This window comes from Carassius auratus, unplaced genomic scaffold (assembly GCF_003368295.1).
Source record: "Carassius auratus strain Wakin unplaced genomic scaffold, ASM336829v1 scaf_tig00020927, whole genome shotgun sequence".
Classification (NCBI taxonomy): domain Eukaryota; kingdom Metazoa; phylum Chordata; class Actinopteri; order Cypriniformes; family Cyprinidae; genus Carassius; species Carassius auratus.
In genome coordinates this window covers 28647-44335 of record NW_020525070.1, presented here as the reverse complement: position 1 = coordinate 44335, position 15689 = coordinate 28647, and the positions used below count along the sequence as shown (strand labels likewise).

The 15689-nt window shown below is 36.7% G+C and overlaps 1 protein-coding gene across 4 annotated transcripts; it reads left to right on the top strand.

The window, feature by feature from the left end:
* Positions 1-319: 319 nt before the first annotated feature.
* Positions 320-10500, top strand: LOC113076649 (uncharacterized). 4 transcript variants are annotated; one of them, XM_026249340.1, is made up of 10 exons: positions 846-1558; positions 3162-3205; positions 5396-5450; positions 5572-5677; positions 5766-5852; positions 5927-6079; positions 6159-6637; positions 7738-7937; positions 8999-9158; positions 9912-10500. In XM_026249340.1, the coding sequence occupies exons 2-10, from the start codon at positions 3197-3199 to the stop codon at positions 10061-10063; spliced, it is 1401 nt and encodes a 466-aa protein (XP_026105125.1). In that variant the 5' UTR covers positions 846-1558; positions 3162-3196; the 3' UTR covers positions 10064-10500. The 4 variants fall into 4 exon arrangements, with proteins under 4 accessions (XP_026105122.1, XP_026105125.1, XP_026105123.1 ...); XM_026249338.1 differs by having other exon boundaries at positions 5270-5450; XM_026249339.1 differs by having other exon boundaries at positions 848-1558; positions 5270-5450; positions 5930-6079.
* The last annotated feature ends 5189 nt before the right edge of the window (positions 10501-15689 follow it).

Sequence of the window (15689 nt, the reverse complement as noted above, 5' to 3'; positions counted from 1 at the left end):
CACCCAAGACATGGGCCAGATGTCAAATGGAGTATTTGGCCCAAATGTCAAATATAGATATGTGGGCCATATATGTATGGCCGATCCTGAGCCACATTTAAAATCCTTTTCAAATATTTTTGAGTAAAATCCCAATGTTTTCCCATACAGAAAGGTAATATATTCACAAATATGTGAAACACTGTAAAATATATTGAAATACATTTTTAAAATATATTTTTAAAATGCATAACATAAGCTCATGTTGCGTATTTAATTATGTGTGTTTATATGTAAAATTATATTGATGCCTCATGGCAGGCGATTATATGATGTATGATATTATACCTTATATTGTAGAATAGTATCCTGATATTATATATGACTGACTTAAAACAATGTTTTGCATTCACTGCTTTCATATTCTCATTCAGTTTACAGTTTGATGTAGCCCTATCCAATTAAACAATACATGATTAGGTTTCAGGACATTTTATTTGACTTTATGTACTACTCAGTAAACAAATTTGGACCAGATTTGGCATGCGTCTGGCACAGCTGGCATCTATCCGGAACTGGCATACAGCATGTGGGCCAAACATGGCCCGGGTTTGGTAGAGATGGCACTGGGTTAAAAACGGCACCCAAGACATGGGCCAGATGTCAAATATAGATATGTGGGCCACATAAGTATAGCCGATCTTGACCCACATTTAAAATCCATTTCAAATATTTTTGATTCAAATTTTATATTTTTGATAAAACTGTAATTGTTTGATTTCAGTTCCTGCACATTGCTAAATAACTACTTAGACCACATTTTTTTTATGCCATGTCCTGTACACCAGTGGACTTTTCATAATTTAAAATTTTTCCACTGTAATTTCTATGAGATATATGATTAAATCCTGCATTCAATATTATATTGTATTATAATATTCAAAGTTACTCTATGATAATTTCCGTTACCAGTTGGTTAATTAAGATGATCACAAATTGAAGATATATGTGATTGGAGAGATTAAATATATTTGAGAAATGATAGAAACGTGTTGCCATTTATGACAGATATTTCTAGAAACACAGCTTCCGCATGAATCAGTGGATTAGTGTCAGTTAGCCCAATTTGCGCCAATCAGGATTTCAAAATCCCGGAAATGCGAAGCTGACCTATCAGAGCGAAATTGGCCGAAAGGCGCAATTATCAAATGCAGTGCTTCATGGGATTGTAGTTTTTTTTACCCAGTTGGCTTTAACACACATAGTCTCGTACTTTTGTATTTTTTACAAATGTTCAAATATTTTTTATTTCGGATCGAATATTGTACACGTTGTGATTCAAGTTTTAGCTGGTTGTTATGATTCATGGTTTATAACGCTTTAAAGCAACAAATCTCCAAAGAGGAAAAGTGAATGAAAATACTCCCGGAACCAGTAGGTCGAAAAAGTGGGCGGGCGCTTCAGTCTTGCACAGACTTCAGAAACGGTCAAGCACTGAACCGGGATTTCGGGGAAAAAAAACGGGAACCGCTGTGTCCATTTTGTTTTACTGTCTTTGCGGGGAAAGCCAGCAGAGTTGGTAAGTGAAAACTTGTATCATTAAAGTTTAATTAAGTACATAAAAGGACTTTAGTAAAGCTTTAATTAATTGATGTGTGAACATGCTATCGAAACTGTTCTAATTATAATTTGCACGCCAATTGTTTAAACGCAGTTTTAAATACAATAAACTAACATGTCCAAAAAGTCAGTCATTGTCTTATGTCACTTAAATGTAATCGTCTTTGGCAGATGATGCAAGTTAGGGTTGCATGTTATGATATTTGTGGTTGGAACAAATTTCTGTAAAACTATATAGTACGGGCCAAGAGTTTGGAAAGATTGCTGTTTTTAATGTTTTTGAAAGAAGTTTTTTCTGCTCATCAATCCTGCATTTATTTGATTAAAAAATACAGAATTGTTTAAAATATATATTTAATATTTTAATATATTATTACAATTTAAACTTATTGGTTTTCAATTTATTATACTTTAAATTATCATTTATTTATGTGATGCAAAGCTGAATTTTCAGGATTATTACTCAAGTCTATCACATGATCTTTTAAAAATCATATTATGTGTTGAGTGTTGGGAACAGTTCTGCTGCCTAATATATTTGCTGAATAAAAGGTTAAAAATAACTGCATTTATAAAAATAAAAATCTTCTTTACGATCACGTTTTAGCAATTTAACACATCCTTGCTGAATAAGATATTTATTTATTTCAAAAATAGAAAGAAAAAAATTACTGACCCCAAATTACTGACCAGTAGTGTATATTGTTGTTACAAAAGATTTATATTTTGAAAACATTTGCTTCTTTTTTTATTTTTATGTTATTTTACTTTTTATTCATTAAAGTATCCTAAAAAAGTATCACATGTTCTGGAAAAATATTAAGCAGCAGAACTGTTCCCAACTTTGATAATGAATCATCATATTAGAATGATTTCTAAAGGATCATCTGATAGACTCGAGTAATGATCCTGAATATTCAGCTTTGCATCAGAGAAATAAGTAATAATTTAAAGTATAATAAATTGAAAACCAATTATTTTTAAATTGTAATAATATATCACAATATTACATTTATTTTCTGTATTTCTGATCAAATAAATGCAAGCTTGATGAGCAGAAGAAACTTCTTTCAAAAACATTAAAAATAGTAATGTGTCCAAACTTTTGGCCCATACTGTATATTAAATGTTAAAATAAAAATAAAATTGTTCAACCAATATTTTAGAATTTGTCATGTTGAAATTGAGTAAATGCTCGAAAAAGGGGTATTGTTCTTTTATTCTACTTAACTTTGAATATAATAAGTAATAATATGTTTTTTAAATGAACTAAAAAATTTGTAATTAGGCATCAAAAATATTCAGTATACTGCATCCTCAATACAATCTATGTACTGAGTTTTAATGATGATTAATTGTTTTTAATTAGTGGTTTTAGTTAATCATCAAACTGCTAATCATTCCATTGTTAAAGCTAGTTTGCTTTCGCGATTACAACTGTATTGTTACTGTATTGTGAATTTTTTTTCAGAATGCAAGCAGAGGCTGAAAAAAACGTATCTTTTTCTGGTATTTCATTATAGTCTATTAAAAACAAAATAATATGTATTTTTTATTTTTAGGAGGAAGAACAAAAAGGATTCTGTAAAGTCACAGTATGGATAAGGTATGGAAGTACAATGATAGGAGCAATTCCAGAAGAAGGGCACTAAAACTAGTCAGTGAATTGATTGACGATGTGGAACATAGGGAGGGGGAGGTGGAGGACGATTCTGAGTTAAGTGTTTGTGTTGATGCTTCGGGGGAATCAGACATGGAAATTAGTGATGAAGGAAGTGACCATCAGAATATTGAAGCAGATGTTGAGGATAAGGAAGTACATGAAGAGGCTGCAGTTTCTGTTGAGGACCAGTCTGATCTTCAAGATCCTTGTAGTCAGAGAGATTTGCAGTGTTCACTAGTAGATTGGGCAATTGAATTTGGAATTTCATTAATTGCTTTGTCAGCACTTCTTACCATTCTCAAAGTCCATCATTCCTCTCTGCCTAAGGATGGAAGAACGTTGCTGAAAACAAAAACAAGATACAACATTAGGAGTATAGCTGGTGGTGTGTTTCATTATTGTGGAATTCTGAATTCATTTAGGAAAATCCTTGATAGCGTTTGGCATACTGTGGCAGACAAACATGTCTTCAAGCTACAGTTGAATTTTGATGGACTACCACTCTTCAAGAGTACTAGTACACAGTTTTGGCCGATTCTTGGTTTGCTGCAAGGTCACACTAAGGCACCAGTGTTGATTGGACTTTTTTGTGGTACTTCAAAGCCAAATTCTTTGGCTGATTATCTTCATGATCTGGTTCACGAGCTAAAAATGTTGAGGGATGGGTTTCTGTTCAAGCAGAAAACATTCTTTTTGAATGTTGTTTCAGTTATGTGCGATACCCCTGCCCGAGCCTTCATCAGAGGTGTGAAGTCACACACTGCATATCATGGATGTGACAAGTGTCATCAAACAGGTGTCTGGAAATCAAATCGAATGACATTTCCTGAGGTGAATGCAAAGCGCAGAACTGATGAGAGTTTTAGGCAAGCAACTGATGAAGAACACCACATTCAGCACTCACCTCTTACAGACATTGGCATTGACATGGTCACTTGTTTCCCTCACGATTACATGCACTTGGTTTGTCTGGGTGTAATGCGGCGTCTTTTAGACTTGTGGATCAGCACCATCGGTCCCTTGCACTGTCGCATATCATCCATTCAAGCTTCCATGGTGTCAGATAGACTTCTTGCACTGAGAAGTTACATTCCAAGTGAGTTTGCTCGAAGGCCTCGGGCACTGGCAGATCGATGTAGGTGGAAAGCAACAGAGCTACGCCAATTTTTGTTATACACTGGTCCAGTTGTGCTGAATGGTGTTTTACAGACTCAAATCTATGACAACTTCATGCTTTTGTCTGTAGCTGTGTACATTTTGGCAAGTCCAGAATTTTGTATGGAGATGAATGACTTTGCAAATACTCTGTTGCGTTCATTTGTTGAACACTTTGGCCAGCTTTATGGTGAAGAGTTTTTGGTTTATAATATTCATGGGCTGGTGCACCTCAGTGAAGATGTCAAAATCCATGGCAATCTAGATCTAATATCAGGATTTCCCTTTGAAAATTTCTTAGGAAAACTCAAAAAACTGGTACGAGGGCCATGCAATCCTTTGACTCAGGTGATGCGTAGATTGTCAGAGATAGAAAATAGCAACTACAGTTGTGATGTAGAAGAGGCAATTCAAAAATTGGATAAAGAACATACGGATGGGCCAGTACCAGAGTGCTTCTCGCAACAAGCTCATCAATTTAAAGTTCTCGCGATTGATGATGTAGTTGTGAAGCTCAATGAGAGAGATTCTTGTGTCAGAATTGACAATAAGTTGGTTTTAGTCCAAAACATTGTTGAGGATAAAGGTGCAGTATACCTTGTGGGCAAAGAATATAAACAGGTGGAACACTTCTTTAAATATCCTATTGATTCAAAAGAGTTGGGAATTTATGTGGCTTCCAACCTCTCCACAAATGTCAAGTGTTTCATGACAGGAAAGAAGCTGCAGAAGTATGTGAGATTGCCATTCCGAAACAAATTTGTTGTTGTTCCACTCCTGCATCAAGAGAAATAACTCTGAAGATGCTTGTGTATAATAGTTGGCTAAGGAATATCATTCTTGTCTCTTTAGATGTTTCACATTGTTGTCTTTGACAAGACAAATGAGGTTGAAGTTGTGCCTTCAGTCTGGATTAAAAATGGAGAGTGCATGTGGCCTCCAAATAAGATAGATATAACAAAAGCTGTGAAATCACAGGAGAGTCCTGGAGATGACTGGAAGCCCCATAAGGCCAGAATTATTTTCACGTCACGTGAGTTGTTTTGCCACCACTTTCTTCAAATTGAATAGTTATAAAAAGTTAAAAGTAATAAGTAATAGTTAAAATCACAGTTTTACTTTGTAAATTAATTTTTGTGATGCTGTTTTTCCAGATGACTACAAGGAAGCTAGACGCAAACTACCACTTGCTGTTGATCACACAGACATTGATCAGACCGATGGAGGAGACTCACCAATTACATTTCAAAGAAAAAGAATGTAGGTTTGGTTTTGGTTTGTTTGTTTAATGTTTTGCACCACATTTACAAATAAAAGCCTATCTTGAAATTGATAAATGTGATGTTAGACCCAAGAACATTCTTTTCCCTGGAGAAGACGACGACGATGATAATGCGATGGAAGAGCACCTGAAAGAACCAAAATCAAGAAAAGGGTAGGAAGCTTCTGCTTTTTATAATGATAATGTATTTTATCACAGCAGATAAATGACATTTATGTACTTTTAAGCAGAAGGTATTCTATACCCGATGCTCCGAAAATTGCTAGACATGCCAACAAATTAGACCCAGGAAAGCCAAACTGCCCTAAGATCTTCCACAGTACTCTTGCCCTCCACAATGATGAGATGGAAGGAATTAAAGCAACAAAGTCCAAAAAAAAGTAAGAAACATTAGCCATTTTAAATTACAGTGCATTTTATCCCAGCTGTTAAAGGACTAAGATGTTTTGTACTTTGCAGGAGGTATGCCTTACCTAATGCTCCAGTGATCTCTAGGGAACAGACTTCTCCTGCAGTAGACAACCTCCACCTTAGTGGCCAAGGCAGAACTGACCTTCATTCACGTGATCATAGCAGTCCTGATGTTAGCCTACATGGCCAAAGCAGTCCTCACCTTCGTCCACATGGCCAAAAGAGTCCCAATCTTCTCCCAAGTTGCTACAGTCCTGACTTGTATGCAGATTGCCACAGCACTCCTGAGATCCACTCAAGTCAGCAGACCAGCATTGCTATGTTATCATCGGGCTGGAATTTTCTCTCCGAGAGTTGTACATTAAGTAAATCAAGCACTGAGACCCTTTTAAGCCAAGCCAATGTTGAGGTCAGAAGACCAGCCCATAAAAGTAAAGAGATCCATAAAAAAAAGCACTCCGAACCTTCGACGCTCCCTCAGCCACACCAGACCACGGACATCGAGCAAACATCCAGTCACCAAATTTGTGAGTATATTAGTGTTTAGCCCTTTTCACACAGGGAATGCACTGATAGTGTGTCATGGGATTAGCCTCAGGATTGTCTGATTTTGCTTAATTCACATTGCCAGTGATTTTCCGCAATCTGTGCTAGAGATGTGCAACAGTGATCGAGTACTCGAGTACTCGGCTGTGACAGCGATGATCAATCATGAAAACGATGATCGTGGGAAAAAATTCTGATTAGTTACAGCAACACTTTGGGTGGCACCATGAGCTCTTATTGTTTAGCTTGCAACAGCATGAGGTTCAAAGTATAGACATGAGAAGAGAGAAATGCATGGTTTCGAATTCACATAGTGATGTCTGGGTTGGCTACATCTAATTAATCTAATATAGGATGCATTGGCATATTAACATTTATTAACATGCTGAATGCACTGAACATTACATGTTTAGTTTCATTTTCTAGTGTACTGCCCGACAATGATTGAGTTATTTGAGCCAGTCATATTGCTCTCTCTCTCTCTGTTGCATCTCTCACTCTCTTTCGCTAGTGCATAACTTAGTTCACTGGCATATGCATCCTTTTGTACAGATACAAGTTGTAATGTTAAAGTCAATGTTATCATAATCATAATCTAACTGTTATAATCATGTGTTCATCTTTGATAGACATGTTTGCATGTCATATTTTTATATTAACATTCATTTTCTTAACAGATTTTTATTATCTCCATTACGGCATTGTCCCTCCCCTGCACAAGCCCCTCCCCCTGAGTACTCGATTAATCTATTTTGAAACCTATCGATGATTGAAATTGCCAAAAATGCCCATCCCTGATCTGTGCATGCTCACAGTCATCTGCACAAAACACTTCCTCTATAAAATTGATAGCTATTTAGTGCTCCCTTGCTTGCTGTGTCAAATGTGAATGCATGTGTAATGTTGCTTATTAAATAATGACAACACCAATAGTGTTTTGGTATATAATTGCAATTTATAGGTTTCTGAATTAAAATTTTGTTTAAATGTAGACATTTTATGTTTTCTATAGGTGTCTGGCAAGTAAAATTTGGACAACAAAAAAACCTAATCTGCCTGTCTTTCTCTTTTTTCCTCTTAGTTCTTCTTCGTAATATATTAACAAAACAGGAGATGCTTATGGACCAAATGCGAATTATCATGAAGACCCTCCAGTGTATGCAATCAAGTCAGGAGACAGAGATAGGCCTAGATCGAAATTTGTTGCCTCTCAAAGATCTCACTTCTCTACAGAGCATGGAGGGCAATCTGCGGAGTACTCCTGACCTCCATAAGCAATTGGTATGTGAGCATTTCTTTTAATAACATTAAATCCTAGTTGGCTGGCTTTTATTTTCTAAATAAGTTTCTTTTTCTCTCATTAGCTTTAAGCAAAGCCATGAAAGCCCACACAATAATGAACACTGGATGTTCTGATCACACTGTTGTAATCATATTGTTTGTAAAAACTATGACTAGATGTTGTATGGGGCACACAGCGGCTCCGTTTGCATTGTTCTGCATGTTTATAAAAATGTATAGGGTTAATGGTTCATAAAAGAAAAAAAGAAAAGAAAACATTGGTACAGTGAAACGTGAAGATTTGGATTTTATTGGATATGTAGCCTGAACCTAGCTGCCAGTTGTTTAGCATTGGCTGACTCATGAGCTTCCCCATTACATAACAGAAGTCATCTATAGCGATGCTCATCTTTTGTTCAGCCCAATGGTCAGACTGACACATCTGCTAGATAAATATGCTTTTGAGGGCTTTAGACTTGTACTTCTGATGAAATTAAACACTGACACAATTTTTCTTTTTTAATACTGTAAAACTGCTTTCCATTGTGTAAGACTATATATATATATATATATATATATATATATGTATATGTGTGTGTGTGTGTGTGTATATATATATATATATATGTGTGCAACATGTTTTTGTTGTGATAATGACATCTGAACTGATTATAATGGTTCAAAGTTTTCAGCACAAGGTGAAAAATAAGGTGGATACTGCTGATAATTTCAAACTTCTTTTTGACACTGAACGAACAAAAAACTTATCAATTCTTACAGGGCCTTAATGAGAGCCATCTTCCTTAATTAATTTGCATCTCTGCTCTCCTTTTTCCCACAGTAAAATGGCAGTGACGCACAAAGGGAAATGGTTTACACTAGATTAGCCATAAATTGTAATGTGTGAGCACCTAGACAGTTTCTCGTGAGCACGCAATATTTTTTTTTTTTTTTTAAGAGAATTTTTGGACCAATTTCAACTATAATAATCTTTGTATTTAGTGATTGAAATTCTAAAATATTAAACCACTGCTTAAAACTAATTACATAAATGATTTCAGGTAAACACTCTGGCTCTTAAAGGTGGGGCGGATGTGCAGGAGTCTGTTTGGAGAATCATGCATGGTCTGTTTACCAACTCCTTGGCGAGGAAAGTTAACATGAGAGGATTGAATGGAAAGATTAGCTTCCTACGCCTACAGATACGAGATGTTGTGATTGGTAAGTTGCCATTTATTCCCAATATGTAAGGAGAGAAACTATTTCCTTATGAAATCAATTCCTTGTGAATCCAAAACTCATGAACTCTCGCAACACGCATGACATCCAACAAAACAATAAACTTTCTAATCTGACAGGAAGATTTGGGAGAAAGACCATTTGCTCATCTGTCCCTGCACCCATCCTTAAAGGAACACTCCACTTTTTTTGAAAATAGGCTAATTTTTGAAAATAGGCTAATAAACTTCCCTAGAGTTAAAAAGTTGAGTTTTACCGTTTTCAAATCCATTCAGCCGATCTCCGGGTCTGGTAGCAGCACTTTATAATAGTTCATTTAAATGGAACCATAATCAGAACCGGAAAATTTCAAGCAATACGCAACCCTACTTATGATCCGTATACTGTAATATGTTGAATTTTGACATTGCCAACCTTTAAATTAAGTTGACAATAAGTAATAAACAGTATTGAGTTGTTGAGTATTTAAAAGTATTATGATCACCATGTATTCTCTGAGTAAGTTACAGAACTGGCGAGTTTGTGTCTGTGCGTTCACTGTTCACAGAGTTCAAATATCTATATATATATATAAATAAACATGATATTGAATGATCTTTCACCTGAAGTAGACAAGTCAGAATTTGAATTTAAATCTGGGTTCAGGTTTTGTTGTAATATTGCATTTGATTCAATATCCACATTACCTGATGATGCATAAGTTAATTCTAAATCATGTGTGCTTGTGTTTTTCAGCGGCTGTGAGACGTAACCGTCTAACATCCGATGCCACAGAGAAAGACATTGATTCCACCGTTAAAAGATGGCTGTATCTGGCCCCAGACAGAGATGGTGGACGGAAAGAAAGGATGAAGAGCAAAGTGCTTAAGGACAATATGACTGGTTAACAGGATTCAGGCTTGGATGTTCAAAAGCTCTGTCGAGAGTTCAAATTGTTCAGTGACAGAATTACTGTTTCAGAGTCATTTGAAGAGTACTACTTGTTCCTAGCCATAAACGTGGACGTAAAAAGTGTTTTGTGAAGTGAAACTTGTTGATGAAACATGTTCTAGTGTTATATGTTTAGTGAATCTTGTTCGTGACCAGAAACATGGATGTTCAAGCATTAAGCAAAGCAATGAAACTTGATGATCAAGTACCACTTAAAGTGAAACATCATAAACCAAAAAAACAGCACTTGTTTTATTTTTGTTTTTATTTATTTTTAGCTGAACTGACAGAGGAGTGTCATTTTAGAGAGGAGTTTGTACAACGGAAAAATGTCATGATGAAAAAACAGATGCCAATGCTTTGATGTTTAACACAATTAAATATTTGTTCAGAATACTGTCTTGATGTGACTATTTATCTGGGAGGGGTGTGTAAGTGGCTTGGTTATGGTGGTGTTGAGGCTGACGTGGAATCTAGTCCAGAGTATTGGAGTTATGGGTAATTAACTTGGCCGAGACTTGGTCCAGTTATGGCCCATGTATGGCCTTTGTTTGGAATCCAGACCTGGTCCACACTAGGACCGTCATTCATTGCGGTATGTGGGCCAAGTCTTGTGGGCCAGAGCTGGGCCACAGAAAAATTGGATCATGCTCAGCTGTGGCTCAGTTTTGGGCTTTCTGGTTAAAGACTGGTGTTGATATGGTTTACTTAAGGTTATGTTTTGATTCCAATGTTATATTTCGATCTGGCCCAGTTCTGGGCCAGTTATGGGTAATTAACTTGGCTGAGACTTGGTCCAGTTATGGCCCATGTATGGCTTTTATCTGGAATCCAGACCTGGTCCACACTAGGACCGTCATTCATTGCGGTATGTGGGCCAAGCAAAAGCTGGTTGTGTGGGCCGGAGCTGGGCCAGAGAAAATTTGCTATGTGGGTGAAGAGTTCAAAGAGCTCTGATGCACCATGGATACGGCCCTCAGACAGCCGAAAGTGACAGCTCAAATGCTCGGCCACAACATGGGGAATCTTGTGGTGCTAGATTGTCACCTGTGAGTTAAAGGACTCAAAAAAAAAAAACTATGAATTGAAGCGCAGAAACAGTCGAAGGCAATTATCCATTTGGTGTGCAAACCTTCCTGCACAATCCTGCTTCTCATCAGCGTAGCATGCGGGAAGACTGCACGCCTCTTCTTCTGCTATGTGACGCAATCATGAGCTGGTGGTGAGACCAAGACAGCCTTGGCCAAAGTGCCGTTAGAGCCAAAGACCCCGGCCTAAAAGAGACGGAAGGGCACCAGCACAGGAAAAAAGCCACATTCCTGACGCTGTCTCTCAGAGGAAATCTGCACCCAGCGCCAAAGACGAGCCACTGATAAAGTCTGCTCGCTCAACTCTGTGTTAATCTATAAAATCACTGAGGGGGCGTGAGCTTGTGGCTGCTGCTGTGGCTGGCGAGAGACCTTTTTCTGTGGGTATATCAACACCTCCTCTCAATCCAATCGCGTGACGCTTGCAGTAATTTCAGCATCTGCCGTCTCAGTGAGGACATAAATACATAAACAACATCACCAGAACTGTTCTGAGTCACTTCACAAGCATTTTACCATTTAATTTGAGAAAAACCAGTGTCAATTTAAAGGTATTCAAGGTATCCCATCAAAATAAGTACATTTTTGACATAAAGGCATTGTGCTATAAATATTACTATTATTTAGTAGAATGTATGTGAGACTGCTACTACTGTTGAACAAAATAATAAAACTTTATTTAAAAAATACACAATATTTCTTCCATGTTTTAATTTTAATATCAAATCCCCTTTATTTGCCAAAAAAATTATTTGTGTTTAAATTTCATTAATTAAAAGACAAATTACATTTGGGTGAAACTTGTTTACTGTTTTTCCGAATTATATTACTTGTGGAAAAACAGGAAAGACTGTAATTTTGGTACCATGACAACACTAGACTCTAAGGGTGTGAAATTTCCCATTGGGGTTTTGGCCCACTTAACCCACAGACTCACGTCTTCGTGGACCTTGGCAAATGGCATATCTATTCAGTACATTTGGATGATAGCAGGCTGGTCATCACCCAGCACTTTCGCGAGGTTATATAACCTATAGGTGTCGTCGCTTCCCTCACGGGTGTCAGTGTGAGCAGCGCACGTGCCTACTCAGCCTCAGTTATGATCTGAGCTGCTTGCCTCAGTGTTTTCTACTAGGTTGTATAAACCCCTGTATTGATGTACCACTAATTCAAAGCTGTCCCTATCAGCTTTTCACATTTTTATGATATTGTTCATTACGTCTTTTAGGACATGATCACCATCATACTCTGCTTACTGAGCACTGGTATGGCCATTGCATCATAGCACACAATTTCACTGAAATTAAACAAACTTCAACTAATCTATATGTGAAGTAGAGTGCAATTATAGTAATGTACAGTGACCAAATCGAAAGGGAATGCTCTCGGTTACTCACATAACCTCAATTCCCAGAGATGAGGGAATGAGACATTGCTCTTATCTATAGTGCTTCAGTCAAGATTCGAAATATATGATGCACAAGCGCAGCTTTATACAGAATGAGAGCCCCTCATATTTCACATGCTTGAATGCCATTGGTCCGTCTCGTTCCCTCATCTCAAGGAATCGATGTTACGTGAGTAACCTAGAGCATTTTATACTTTGGGAATGGTATATTGATGATCTCAAGAGTTTTTTTTTAGAATACAACCAGAAAATACTATAACATTTATAGGCACTATTAAAAACTAAATGTTGGCCTAAGACTTCTGCACACAGTACTGTAACTTAGGGTGCTTTCACACCTGGCCCATTGTTTGTGCATTTCCCCATTAGCTAGGTTCTGAAGGAGTCGATGCGTTCTTTAAGCAATCTTAGATATTTTTATAAGTAAATTTATAATGCAATTGACATTTCCTTTATCACTGTATATAATGCTATAATATAGTATGATTTCTGCCTTATTCTGTGATACAAAACCATGTCTGATCACAAAATAAGTTATTTAAATAACATCAATGAATTTATTTATCTTCTTTTTAGTAACTCTTAGCTGCATTTTTGAAAAATGTTTTCCCGTTGAATCCTGGACTCCTGTTCAAAATGATGAATTAATATAATGGCAGCCACAAAATAAATATATAAATAAATAAACCCTCAAAGCCGTTGTCGAGTGTAATTCCTGAAAATAAACCGTGGAACTTTGACCAGTGAGAGGGTTTACTTGCATGTAACTTGTATTGAAAGTGATGAGTTGTAGTCACGTAAACAAAACATGATTGTTTACGTGTGTTGTTAACTCAGTAGTAGAGGAGGTTCTCGCAAATTCCGCACTGTTTTACCATGCCTGGAAGTCACTGCTGCATTAAAATCTGCTCCAGTACCTCACACGATACATATGGAAAAGCTACGAAGTGTAGGTTACCTAATGTTGCAAACCCTGACCCTGCATCTTAAGTTGCTGCCTTGCTAACTATCTGACAAACTGTTGCCTCTTCGAAAATGCTCAATTGCCAACTATTATTGTTAATCAAAATGTAGTTGAGATTCTGCTCCTGACATTATGCTACCTTGATGGTGGAATATTGTTGGTGGAATATGGTCACTGTAGTGCGTTTGTCTCTGTCTCTTTGTTCTCTACACCAGTGGTTCCCAACCTTTTTTTGTCTTGTGTACCTCCTGAGCCCTTTTGTTATACCATGAGTAGCGTTATCCTCTCAGGCTCTGTCCCGCCGAAATAATAAATGCACAAAAATTAAAGAGCTCTGGAATGTTTAGTCGTGCCTCTGTGAAGTTCTGAAGGCGTTGCCCCTAGCAACCGATAGCGTCTCCTACCATCATGGCCGACTGGCTCAGACCCAGGGGGCAGGGTTTAATATTTTATTGAAGCTTCCCAGGGCGCCACCATTGGTTAGCGGACCCCCACCTGCTGTTAGCATTCCACTGACTCACATTCATTTTGGCGTCACTTTGACAGAGAATAACTTTACATCTGAGGGATTTAAAGACTGCATTTGTCCATTCATTATTTCTAAAGAAACACGAAAATGTATAAAAGGCACCATTACCTTGTATCTTACGTTATGGCCCCGTAGAAGTAGTTTTTGTAAAAATAGGCTAAATATTGCGTCATAACCTGCAGCTCTCTGTCGCACAGTAGAGAAATTAACGTATGGACAGGAAGAGAAGCTCGCAGGCAATCTTTTACTGTCTAGGAGGCAATCGGGGGGACGTGGAGGCATAAAGTGAAGGGAGAAGCCCATAAAAGCAATGGGGCAAAATTGTTCAACAATGTTTTGAAGAATTCGGCGGGTGATTCAGATTTCTCTTGACACAGCTACTAGAAGACTTACAATTGTCAGACAGGTTGCTCACGTGACCTCTGCGTCATCAAGCTCAGTCGACCCCCAGGAAGTGCATACTTCAAATTGACTTCACTTGTCTCCGTTGAATCCAATGGGGTTTGCTGTGTCCCTTTCTTTTACTGTCTATGCTCAGACCCCGATCAAATCAACCCAAATCGGCACGTGACTCCTCACTCTCAATAAAGAATTTTGGTCTGTATAAAAACTTTGCCATGTGAAAGATATCCACAGCACGAATAAAAAGCAACATTGTTATAATTTTATTCCCTGTTTCAAAACAAAGCAATTGATCTACAGGTGTGAAAGCACCATTAGGTGCAAAAACGTCAACATTTAGCCCTGTTAACCTGCTAAATAGTCATGTTAGAGCATACCACCGTTTTGCATCATCAGTAAGATATGTAATGGATATGGATTACAATCAACCAAAACTTCAGATAGATGCTAGTATGACAATATTTACACAACTATCAATACTTTGTTGACCAATTACCAAGCAAAGCTTAATTTTGTTCAGTCTGTGTTGTAAAATCAATTTTAGAATTCAAAATTAATTTCTTTATCAATTAAAGAAAAAAGACACATTAACAAAACATGGTCAGGTCAAAGTGACTGAATAATTTTTGGTCCCAATAATGTTTTTTTTTTTTCTTTAAAAAAAAAAAAAATTCCCTAGTAGTCCACTTCATGAAGAATCTTTGTGTATAATATGTAACAGTTCGCTTTATTTTGCTATACTCACTTGCATAAATGAACTATAGTGTCCTGCACCAACTAGTAAAACAATATAAACAATTATATTTGGTGTCTGAATCATTTTTGGTTTGATTGTCGTTTAATTCTTGTTAAAACTACAAAGTAATACAGTCAATAGCAGTGACTTTCTTTCTTTCATTTTCTTGGATTATCATTAAAAGAATGATTCAATATACCATTTTTAAGCCAAATGTTTGTAAAATGACCATAAACAGGTTTTCTCATTACATGCATCTATAAAGTAAATCTAATTTGCATATTAATGTGTTTTTGGGGAAACATGTAATGAAAAAAGAAGTGTAATAATGGGAGTTATAATTGAACAGATTTTCATAATAAATAATACTTATTTCATAAAATATTGAAATATAATTTATTTCCCTATTCATTTGTAACTTGTTCATTTGCTCTATGGAGGGGTATTTTATGCATA